Genomic DNA, 12828 nt, shown 5'->3' with positions numbered 1-12828 from the left:
CCTTAGAAGGAAAGTTATGACCAACCTAGATAGCATATTGAAAAACAGAGACATTACTTTGCCAACAAAGGTCCATCTAGTCAAGGCTATGGTTTTTCCAGTGGTCATGATGGATGTGAGAGTTGGACTGTGAAGAAAGCTGAGGGCCGAAGAATTGATGCTTTTGAACTGTGGTGTTGGAGAAGACTCTTGAGAGTCCCTTGGACTGCAAGGAGATCCAACCAGTCCATTCTAAAGGAGATCAGTCCTGGGTGTTCTTTGGAAGGACTGATGCTAAAGCTGAAACTCCAATACTTTGGCCACCTCATGTGAAGAGTTGACTCATTGGAAAAGACTCTGATGCTGGGAGGGATTGGGGGCGGGAGGAGAAGGGGACGACAGAGGATGAGATGGCTGGATGGCGTCACCAACTCGATGGACAAGAGTTTGGGTGAACTCTGGGAGTTGGTGATAGACAGGAGGCCTGGCATGCTGCAGTTCATGGGGTCGCAGAGTTGGACACGACTGAGCGACTGAACTGACCCATATGTTATTATTATATTGTTTGGTATATTGTCCTTTTTTCATAGATTTTGCTAATATTACTTCTTAACAGATTTGATTAAGGAAGTTTTGAGCATGGATGATGAAATTCAGAAACTGGCAACAGAACTTTATCACCAGAAGTCAGTCTTGATAATGGGCCGTGGCTATCATTATGCTACTTGTCTTGAAGGGGCCCTGGTAAGTCTTCTCATTTCCAGTTGTTGACTCATGAACCTGGCACATAGTCATATTTTCAGACTGAATGAAATAGATGGAACTTTGACAAAAGTGCCTTTATATTTACACATTCTGATTTGTTTACCTTGAGAAAGTATAACAGAATACTTAATTCAGAAATTGAAAATCAAGAAAGTACACTTCAGCATGAGAACTTGGGTTTAGAAAGTAACTTGGGTTAATGTTTTGTCCACATGTGAATAAAATAAATAATGTATTCTCTAGGTGTGAGATTTGAGGTGAAATATGAAACAATTAGGAAAACAGTTACAAAGAAATACGAGTACACTTGTGATAATCTAAAATCTTCAAAAAGTCCTTTTGGAGTTCTAAAACTCCCAGCTGCTTGTTAACATTATAGAAATAATGATCAGTAAATGTATTAGCTCTGTTTGTACATCACAGATCCTTTAATACTGTCTGATAAATAAGACAGGGATTTCCAACAGCAGATATCTTGTGTAATATGTATTTAAGAATGGGTTTTTGAAAAACAGACTGAAGACTAATCTAGTTCTTTCCTCTCAGAAAATTAAAGAAATCACTTACATGCACTCTGAAGGTATCCTTGCTGGTGAGTTGAAACATGGCCCTCTGGCTTTGGTGGATAAGTTGATGCCTGTCATCATGATCATCATGAGAGATCACACCTACGCCAAGTGTCAGAATGCTCTACAGCAAGTGGTTGCTAGGCAGGTAAGTCGGGGGCTACTGTGAGGACACAGGCTGCACGTGCAAGGGATCTTGGTTGCATAATTATGAGAATCATCCTGAAACCATCCCAACCCTCCCTCCACCCACCCAGGTCTGTGGAAAAATTGTCTTCCACAAAACTAGTCCATGGTGCCAAAAAGATTGGGGACCACTGCCACAGAGCTTCTATTTCCTTGACTTATGCATGAGACTTACCACATGGGATTGTGAGTTTAAATAAGCTTAAATAAGTTTAAATCAGTGTGGAAAATTCTTAAAGAGATGGGAATACCAGACCACCTGACCTGCCTCTTGAGAAATCTGTATGCAGGTCAGGAAGCGACAGTTAGAACTGGACATGGAACAACAGACTGGTTCCAAATCGGGAAAGGAGTATGTCAAGGCTGTACATTGTCACCCTGCTTATTTAACTTATATGCAGAGTACATCATGAGAAACTCTGGGCTGGAGGAAGCACAAGCTGGAATCAAGAATGCTGGGAGAAATATCAATAACCTCAGATATGCAGATGACACGACCTTATGGCAGAAAGTGAAGAACTAAAGAGCCTCTTGATGAAAGTGAAAGAGGAGAGTAAAAAAGTTGGCTTAGAGCTCAACATTGAGAAAACGAAGATCATGGCATCCAGTCCCATCACTGAATGGCAGATATATGGGGAAACAGTGACACACTATTTTTTTTGGACTCCAGAATCACTACAGATGGTGACTGCAGCCATGAAATTAAAAGACGCTTACTCCTTGGAAGAAAAGTTATGACCAACTTAGACAGCATGTTAAAAAGCAGAGACATTACTTTGCCAACAAATGTCCATCTAGTCAAGGCTGTGGTTTTTCCAGTAGTCATGTATGGATGTGAGAGTTGGAATATAATGAAATCCAACCAGTCCATCTAAAGGAAATCAGTCCTGAATATTCATTGAAAGGACTGAAGTTAAAGCTGAAACACCAATACTTTGGCCACCTGATGCAAAGAGCTGACTCATTTGAAAAGACCCTGATGCTGGGAAAGATTGAAGGTGGGAGGAGAAGGGGACGACAGAGGATGAGATGGTTGGATGGCATCACCGACTTAATGAACATGAGTCTGAGTAAACTCCAGGAGTTGGTGATGGACAGGGAGGCCTGGCGTGCTGCAGTCCATAGGGTCACACAGAATCAAGACACGACTGAGCAACTGAACTGACGTCAGTGAGGCCACATTGAATTGTGCAGTGCAAAACATGCATGTTCACGTGTTACAGCCCTGCCTTTACTTAACCAGTGATCGTGCCTGTGATCTCTTTCCCAGGGACGGCCCGTGGTGATCTGTGACAAGGAAGACACTGAGACCATTAAGAACACAAAAAGAACAATCAAGGTGCCCCACTCAGTGGACTGCCTGCAGGGCATTCTCAGCGTGATCCCTTTACAGCTGCTGGCCTTCCACCTGGCTGTGCTGAGAGGTTATGATGTAAGTGACGGACCACTGTGGAAATTGAGTTTCCTTCCAAATTTTTAGCAATAGAATTTGATAATTCCATCATACATACATCTGTCACCTGTTGTAGTTCCATGGCCCAGTTTTGTCAGTTACATCCTGACATTTTCACACCCATCGAACCTGAAGGAATTTTGGACATAAGCTCCATCAGTGGAGATTACCTCCCTGGGGACTGTCCACCTGTTTTCTTTCTGTGTTTCTCAGTGGGGTAGCTATTGGAAATTCTTTGGGACTTCCTCACACATTGAAGGACTCTCAGCATTCCTAGTCCTTCATTCATTGTGACAACCACAGTGACAATCAAAACATTCTATTCTTAACAGTCTCTGTGGCAGTCACTATTATTTTTCTATTAGGACTGCATCACTGCCTCTGAGCTTTAATCTGGAGGGTCCAATTGTACTTACCGTTCCGCATTTTCTGAGGGCAGAAAAATGGATTAATCTGTATTTAAAAGATTTTAATATAGATTCAAGTCAAAAGGGCTCCTTCTGCTCAACTTTTGGTTAATCTAAAGAATCTATTCCAAAATCACATATAGCTAAAAATTTACTAAAATGTATCCTTTTATTGTAGTTTGTATAAAAAAGTAAATATACAGACAGTGAATGCTGAAAAACAAACAAAAACATCCCACTCTTATACATTTCTAGTGTCCCGGGAGAGGGATGCCAGCTCATAGAGGACCACAAGAGTTTTCCATGTGCTGAACTGGGTCCTTTGGAATTCTTGTTCTGAATTGATTTCAGGTCGTTTTAAGATGCATTATATTACTATATTTCTAATCGAATTCTTTGTAGTCTCTAATAAAGATGGTTAATGAACAAGTTGTTTTCTATTTTCATGGGGTTTCTTTGGTCATTTATTTGGCTGTACCAGCTCTTAGTTGTGGCATGCAGGATCTTCAGTTGCAGCATGTGAACTCTCAGTTGGCATGCAGGATATAGTTCTCCAAGCAGGGATCGAACACAGGCCCCCTACATTGGGAGTGCAGAGTCTTAGCCCCTGGACCACCAGGACAGTCCCTGTTTTTATGTTTGTATAAGCAAAAATAATTTGTTGATAGCAACTGCCACCCCAGTTTGTATCATCTCTCAAATCTTAACTTCTTTTTTTTTGCAGGTTGATTTCCCTCGGAATCTTGCCAAATCTGTAACCGTAGAATAAGGAGCATCTGAAACTGGGCGATTAAGCAACACAAGACACCTTTGTATTTAAAACTTGATTTAAGATATCACCCCTTTAAGCCTTTTTTAGTAAATCCTTATTTATATATCAGTTATAATTATTCCATTCAATTTGTGATTTTTGTGAAATTACCTCATATTTTTCCAGTGATTTGTGGGGGAGTTTGAATAGTGGAATCTATGTTGGTATCGGTATCAGAGCGAGTTAGCTCTCATTTTCTTTAAAGGATGCTGAGTGTTGGATTTTGGGACCCTCCACTTCAAACTGAAAGGATTGTGTGTTATTAAAATAATTGGCATTTGTTTCAGCATACATTGACATTTCATTCAGGCCAATGAAAGTGTGTTTAATTGGAAAGTGTGTTTAATTGGAATATTTAAAGCCAGTGACAGTGTACTTGGATATTTAATTAAGGTTTTGCTAAGTTATAAAGAAAAAATGCCATGATTATTTTGAAATTTATTGTTTTGTTTTTAAATCAGTCTATGAAACTTAAAAACTGAGAACTTCTTCATGGGATTTCTATCTAAGTTAATCTTAGTCTCTCAGATTTATTGCCTGTTATCTGTAGATCAAGGTTTCTTAGGAAGCTAAAAAGTATAGTAGTGCATTGGTTTTCTCCAGCTCTTAACAGAGAATGCTTATGCAATTTCATAGCACAGACTTTAAATCTGAGCTGCTTTGAACAGCTGACAATATGATTTTAAATTTGAAGATGGGATACAGATAAGTTGGATATCCTACTTCTTGTTGTTTTTTTTTAATCTCCTAAAAATGGTTTTGGTTCCCTTGTATCTGTAGTTTCTTTTTAAAAATTACTGCTGAAGGACATTCTATCTTGTTCTTTGAAATCATCACAGAGAGTTGCTATCAAATATGTCAAATACTGATGTTCAGAATTCTCTTCAGTTTTGTCCCAGAGAAGAATTCCTTACAGTTAATTTTAACTTCCCTTTACTGCTTTGTTGATTCAAACTCTAGTACCTTCATGCCAATTTGGAAACTCCTTGCAGTTGTTTGGAAGATTTGCAAGTCTTTTGACTAAAATTTGGCTAAATGTATATGATGGGCTAAAATTAGAAAAAGCTATCAGCTTTACACTGATAGTAGTGAAGGATTATATAAAATTTTTAGTATTACTTTCTAGGTATTTTTCTCTCTGAATATTCTGTGTTTTACCCCTGAAATATACTTAGGAATGAATAAAATATAAATATAAAAGTGATATTGAGGTGCCTTCAGCTGGCTAGTGTCAGAAATGCAAACTTAACAACTTAGATTAAAAAATTTAGAGTAGAATACTAGTTTGACATCCAAAAAGTTGTGAATAATAATTTCTTCACGGAGCTTTCTAGCAACATCTTGGGCATCACAGGGCAGTGTGTTTATGTTTTGGTTAAGTCCTTTTCCTTCAAAAGTTTTCATTTTTGAATTGCAAAGGTAATTAGCCTAATAAAGTTAGCTGAGCCTTTCCCATTTTCTGTGTTTGAACTTCTAGTAGCTGTTGTAAGAGAAGCATAGAATTCTGCCTTGTGTTAGCGTTAGAGAAAGCACTGGCATATTTTGAGGTAATTCAGAAAGACTCTTAGATTGCGACTAGAAACCTGTTTTTAAAATAGGATTACTATTCATGTCATTATATAGCTACTGCAGGTATAAATTTATCTATTTTAATTGTTTGTAATATTATTTTGTGTAGGCCTGCTAGTTTTAGTCTGTGTGTAGTGTCATCCTTAACTATGTTATTTTAGCATTTTTATGCACATGATTTGTATGGGTTTGTAGCATTTCTGAAGTTCAGATTAGCTTTCTAAGTGAAACTGATATGTGAAGTCAGTCATTAGTTTTCAGTCTGTTTCCTCTCCCTCTTTGTGTGTGTGTGTGTGTGTGTGTGTCTTTCTCTCACTCTCAGACACACACAGATACACTTGAAGCTAGGGTAAGTTCTAAATCAAATCTCGAAAACCAGTAGTAAGAAAAAAGAAGTGGTATTTTCCAAGCAAACATCGTTTTTCTTCCCTACCCCTTTTTCTTGCTCCCTACACTGTTTAATGTAGTGATTTTTAGATGCTTTTATGAATTATGAACACAAAATAATGTAATGAGGCAAACTGCTAGTAAGTGTGGATGATCAGATAAAACCAATGTAATAAGTATAAGAAAATCATTTTTTGGGAAAGATATTCTACAAAAGGAGTCCTTCATATAAGAAATTCTTTCTTGTAATACATTTAAAATTAAATTCACTTGTGTATAACTAAGTACTCTTTACCCAGGCCATGAATCTTTTTTAGGCCAAGGATCATGTTAGCATCTAACACGTGGCACAGTAAATGATTGTTACTTTGACATCAGTCAACTTTTCTGTCTGTTTAAATCACCTATGCCATAGGAATAAATAGTTGAAGGAAAGTTAATGTTAACTGTCTTTGGCTTGTTATAACTCTGTCAACAGTGTATTATGTGAAAGTCACTGTGCCAGAAACTGAAAAATACATCCTGTTTAAAGTCCACTTGTCTCCTGGTGTACTTACCGCTCCTGGAGACTAGGATCATTGGAAGGTACAGGGTGAGAGAGTGGAAAAATGGAGTTGAGCTTTTAAATGTTGGGAGTGAGTTTGTTCATTGAAATGATGGTTCAGGTTTTGGTGTATATCATGTTCCTAAGAGGTGAAGTGCATTTTGCAGAGTTAACTGTTATCACAGGCTATAAATCCATGTGTCTGTAGTACTGTAAGGAACAGCAGTTGTTAGATACAAGGTGAAAACAAGCATCACAACTAAAAGGGAACTGACACAGGTGACATGTAGGTGAGACTGTTGGTTAGAGAGCTAATAAAGATTTTCTTTAAGGTTCTTAGAAAGATGTTTCTGAGATGATACTGTCTTAACCTTTTGAATACAGATCTCTTGACCTGAGTTAATTATGAGGATGAGAGGAAAGGAACCTCTTTAGCTCCTTGGTTATATTCCTTTGACATATTTCTAGTAACTCTTGAAAGAGGGAAAACTATCTGAAATGTTGACTTCAGCAAACATATTTGAAGAAGTCCTTTGGGGTCAGTTTCCTTTGTCTCTCTCTCTCTTTCTAATTAGGCTATATACTATAGCAGTAAAAGGGAAAGACTGAGGTTAATTATTATATGCTACAGCTTAAGTGATTTTTCTAAAGAGAACAATGTCATTGAAAGTGTTTATTTAAAAAGAATTCACAGCTCACATTGAATTTATGAAGGCCAAAGAAATTGAAGGGAATGGTAAAGGTAGATAAAAAAGTGTTATATCCACATATTTAATAGATTTTTTATATCAGAATACCAGGTAGTATTTTACCTGTGAAAATGTATTTCAGATTACTTTGTTTTCTTGTGTTAGAGCCTCAAGTTAAAAATTGTAACAATTAAATCATTTTTTCCCCCCCCGGAGTATTTAAAGATTGTTAATATGACAGTGTTTCTCTAGCTTGACGAATTTAACTCTCCTTAGATCCGTGATGATAACCAATAGGATGGATAGTACTAGCTTTGAACTGATAGTATCCGCAGTTAAAATAAAAATCATAGTTAACTAGCAAAACTATCAAGTTATGCCATATTAACTTGTGAGTCTGTAATAACTTGATATCAATGTTATGGAATATACGATAAATAATGCTAATGAGAACTTTTTAAGAAATCTTAAATTACCTTTCTTACTATACTAGTTTTCAGAATGAATATAGAAATGATCCTGTTAGCCTTTTAAAACTGTTCTGCAGTAGAAATTTTTTTTTTTTGCTTAAATAAAACTTTTCATATTTGTTTAAGTTATATTTCTTTTGAGCTGGAAATTTTAGAATCATCCTGGCTTTGTTTCAGTTTTCTGTTCTTTAAGATGAATGTTTAGTTTACTGAGCCACTTAGTCATTTCTTCCTCATGTCTTCTCAGTCTAATGACTGTATTTCCGAACTGTGAATAAGTTACCCAAATCTTGCTGCGAATTACATTTTTAAGCAGTTTGCCAATATTTGAAGTATATACATGTTTGTTGTTGTGTTAAAGATTGTATTGTACTAAGATTGTAGCCAATGTTTAGTTGTCAGTAAACATTTTTTATGCTAAAAGTTTATTCATCACTGTTGGTTTTAAAAAGAAGAAATATTACATTATATTCAAAAGTCATGTCTTCACTCCAACTTCCCAATTACTTTAAAAAGGATCATTAGATAAAACAAAGGCTCTACTTTTTCTGATGTTATGCTCTGTAAATATTATACTTACTCAAGTCTTTTAGACTTGTGTGTTTCCAGCACATTTACAGGGTATACAGTGATCAGCAACTCTAAGTTGTTGATAGTTGGAAAAGAAGGGTGTTTAGGATGGGTGAATAGTAAAATAACATATACTCCAAATCAAAAGTTTCTGTCATATCTGGCAGTCTATTAATTGTAGAACAGAGAGTCCTTTTACAGGATCCTTTGATAAACAGCAAGCTAAAAATCTCTATCCCTAGTGCTTACAGCACTTGCTGTGTTTTGCAGGAAACAGAGTTATGCCCAGCGTGGTTTGAATGAATGGATATGCTGTGTTGCCTTCCCATAGAATTGAGCCCAATCTTTCATCTCTCTTTTGCTCTGTGTTGCTCTGCAGCAAAGCCCAGGGCTGCCACACCAGCATGAATCATTTTTTCCACAGGCCACATTTTTTACATAAAATTTAGCTTTACTTCTAGTGAAAAGTTTTCTTTAAATCCTCTTCAATTCACTATCAGTAAGTATTTACTGAGTACTTTTAAAGGCCAAGAAATAATTTCCCTAGAAATTACGAGGCCACTTTTCATTGGAGTGGATTTAAGGAAAAATAAGTTCTTTAATTTTTTGGATGAGTGAAAGAAGTCTTTATTAAGTTTCTCTCATTATCCATGGTTAAACTGTTTTATCTCACTTTCAAAAAATGATGTGGAAGCTTTATTAGCTAGCTTTAACAAGCATCCCAGAGATCAAAACTAATCTTGTAATAATATAAGAAAAGTTGCCAGGTTATAGGTCATTTAACCAGACAAAATTTATTACTGTCTTTTTGGTTAGCATGTATACAGGAGATTTTTCCCACAGTTGAAAAGACATGTTTGTGATCTTCATATTAACATGATTCATTGACTCAAACACCAAAGTTCACACATGTATTTTTTCATAAAGAATGCTGTTATGCAGCCAGATTTCCTTTTCCGTATTTCAAAAAATATTTGAATATGGAGCATGGATATGTAATTGAAATATGGAATAAAAAGTGGAGCTTGTAAGCAATTGGAGAAGTGCTCTCTGGATAAAATGGTAGCTATTTCCTTCCCATTCATTTATCAATCTGCCTTTATATATGTTTATAAAAAGTAAAAAACTTTTATTGTTAGGAGGAAAGCAATTGGCATGGTTTCATATGTTTTTAATTTCTGTAGTATAGTGAGTATTGCATTATTTCCAACAATGCAAATAAGTTATATTGTGGAACTCACAGCAATTGTACACCTGGGGGATCTTCAGGGGTTAATTTTTGCCTCTGTCACTCAGCTTTGTATGTTTTGAAATGGAGATAAATACAGTGTGGTCTTCGAAGGAAAATGGCCAAAATTCCCAAAGCTTGTAATATAAGTAAATACTCATTGAGAGTTCTAGATCCATTGTACCTAGAAGGCAAATGATCACGTGTTCTTAACTAATGTGTTCTTGATTTGTGAGACCCAAAGGTTGATTTCCGTTAATTTTAGATCGTCATGCAGTAGCCGAGCTGCAAAGGCCTAGATCTGTCAGCGTCACTGCAGTTTGTTTTTGCAAACAGCCCCTTTGAGGTGACCCTGTTGTTGGCATTAGGAAAAGCCAGTGTGGCAACAGTCAAGGGTGTTTTACTATGGCAAGTTCAATGTGAGATGGACTCATTAGAAAACTTTGTCTTCAAAGAATGCCCCACACTGGGATGGAAAATAGTCTGAGACAATAAAAACCAGTTTCTAGGTAAGCAAAATTGCGTTAAATTCAAGTTTCTTTCTGTGTTAGACTTGAATGTATCTAGCTAGTGTGATTTATGGGGGCTTTTGGTGGGGTTTTTTTCCCCCTATTTGCTTTGTGTGTAGAATTGTTTTGAAATACTGAGTATATTTGCTTTGAATTTTATCTCTTTCTGTTTTGTATTCATCCTTTGAATAAAATTGTAAATCCAATATTGATTTTATTCTTAATTTACTTTTACTGCTGCTGTGGAAAAACCAAGGAACTGTGGGAGATCTTTGTAGGTTTTCTGTCTGAAGTTCTTGGTTATTAACTTGGAATCGTGTGTTACTGAATTTCAAAGCATTTCTTTTTTTGAAAGAAACAATTTTAAAACTTATTTATATAGATTGTCTTTTTTTGTGCTTTAAGTGAAGTGGAAAAATATACTGGTCTCTGAAAGCAGAATTGACTTTACTGGCACAACATTAATACTTTAAATACTTTGAGTTATCTTAGCAGAAAAGACAGGTTTATATCAATTTATTTGCAAATTCCTGAGATTCCCCAAGATAGAGAAAAGTTAGCTGCCTTATGGAAATACGGAATAAAAAATGGAGATTGTAAACAATTGGAGAAGTGCTCTCTGCATAGAACTGTAGTTATTTTCTTCCCATTTATCAGTCTGCCTTTGTATATGTTTATATTAGTTAAACATTGGTCTCTTCAGTGTGATGTTCTGAAGTTAATGGTTCTCAACTTGTTTGGGCTTAATATGCTGAAACAAAATAGGGGCTGCTCTGAGAATGTTGATAGTCACCCTATCAGAAGATGGAGCTGATTTTTAATGGTAATATTTTAAAAATTAAAGATCTATAATGGCTTAGCTTGTGCTCAAATAGGATGCCTGAAAATTGGATCAATATTTAAATGGATAATCTCTTTACAAAGTTTAACAGCCAACTGTTGCTTTCTTGTCCATCTTACCTTATGTTGTCCAGTGTACTAGGTACACCAGATATACAGATCATATGAGAAAGACCTAAGGATAAATGGGCTTCCCTTATAGCTCAGTTAGTAAAGAATCTGCTTGCAATGCAGGAGACCCAGGTTCGATTCCTGGGTTGGGAAGATCCCCTGGAGAAGGAAATGGCAATCCACTCCAGCATTCTTGCCTGGAAAATCCCATGGACAGAGGAGCCTGGCAGGCTACAGTCCATGGGGTCGCAAGAGTCGGACATGACTTAACAACTGAACCACCACCAAGGATAGATGAGCTCAGCATAAACAAGATATATCTCTATGCCTGAGCCCATGACTGCCATAGTAGTTGGCTAGTAAAATACTGGCTGACCTAAGTTATACTCTAAATAGCATTTTTCCTCTTATTTTTTCTTTCAATGTCTTTGCTTGCTTAATTAAAGTTTGGTCAAGAAATCATAAATCACTACTGGCATTTCCAGTAAGAAAGGATTTAATATGAGAATTGGGTTTACACAGGCATTAGGTCTGAGAAATGCAGATCAGGGAGGAAACAAATCTGCAGGAATTGCAGGGGACTTCTGTTGGTGATCTCAGTTGTCCATAGCACTGGGGTGAGTTCTCAGAAAGATGCTTGGAAGATAATGGCAAGTCCCACATTAGCTGTCTGATGCTCATTAGTCTGTTTGTAATTGCCATTGGAGAATATTATTTGTCCTTTTCTTTTTCCTTCCAAATTGTGTTCAAATGATTCTCACTGGAGAAATCGAATGGGATATCTGTGTACAAGTATCCAGTAGGAAGGAGAATTTAGAAGGGTGGGTATAGTATATATAGAATATTCAACAGATGTTGTCCATCACAGTTCACCCTTTGGAATACACGGTGTCTTTACTTACCCTTGTATCCATATTTAAGTTTCCAGAAAACAAAAAGAATATCATGATTCTGCCTGGTATGCAGCAACTATCCCTGTTGAAATAAAGATGTTCTCAACTTCTTCCCAAGAAGAGATACATTTCGTGAATTTCTCTGTCCATCTCTGTGTGATGTTTGTTCTTTATCCTTAAAAACAATCCCCCTTGATATAAAAGTCTTATCTAGTCTTAAGTGGAATAATTGGAAGGAGAAAGGAGAAAAGTTGATTAATTATATAAATATATATATATATCTCAAGGAAAGACAATATACATTGCTACTAAGTCCCTTATTTGTATAAAAGTCCATAGTTCTATTATATAAATACATGCATGCAGATACTTACAAATACGTACATTTTCTCTTCCATTACCTGTTTTGTGCTTCCTTAGCTCTCACCCAGCACTCAGGTAGTTGTGATATTTGCCAGAACCTTTTGCTTCTCTCCTTAAACCTCTTCCTCCCACCCATTCTTGTACTTAAGCTGGGGGCCTATATGTGAAAAAAATACCAGCAAGAATTTCTGACAATATGGTAGACAGATGACCTGAGGAACTTACTAGGACAAACTTTAATGCTGTACAAAAATGCAAAAAAACCCACATTTCCTTTATATAGTTTAATGAGTTGTTAAGAAGAAAAAGGAATTCTAAGACACAAAAGGTAAGACAACAAATACTGAAGCTGATAGTTATACTAGGAGAGGGGGGCATTGGTTAATATCTTGCTATACTAGGAGAGGGGGGCATTGGTTAATATCTTGCTGACTAGATCGTTCAGTTTTAATGGGTTGCATATGGGAGATGGGAAACTAAGCCATGGG

The 12828-nt window shown here is 36.5% G+C and overlaps 1 protein-coding gene across 3 annotated transcripts in view; it reads left to right on the top strand.

Annotated features, from left to right (window-relative positions):
- The window catches only part of GFPT1 (glutamine--fructose-6-phosphate transaminase 1), a 64535-nt gene extending 54196 nt beyond the window's left edge, over positions 1-10339 (top strand). For all 3 annotated transcript variants that reach the window (XM_006049073.3, XM_006049072.3, XM_044926080.1), the window contains 4 exons: positions 596-723; positions 1291-1458; positions 2767-2928; positions 4081-10339. In XM_006049073.3, coding sequence (XP_006049135.1) covers positions 596-723; positions 1291-1458; positions 2767-2928; positions 4081-4125 — 503 coding nt within the window. In that variant the 3' untranslated portion in view covers positions 4126-10339. The remainder of the gene's footprint in view (positions 1-595; positions 724-1290; positions 1459-2766; positions 2929-4080) is intronic.
- The last annotated feature ends 2489 nt before the right edge of the window (positions 10340-12828 follow it).

Source organism: Bubalus bubalis, chromosome 12 (genome assembly GCF_019923935.1).
Source record: "Bubalus bubalis isolate 160015118507 breed Murrah chromosome 12, NDDB_SH_1, whole genome shotgun sequence".
NCBI lineage: Eukaryota > Metazoa > Chordata > Mammalia > Artiodactyla > Bovidae > Bubalus > Bubalus bubalis.
Note: the sequence above shows the minus strand (reverse complement) of the source record. Positions and strands in the feature narration are given on the sequence as shown.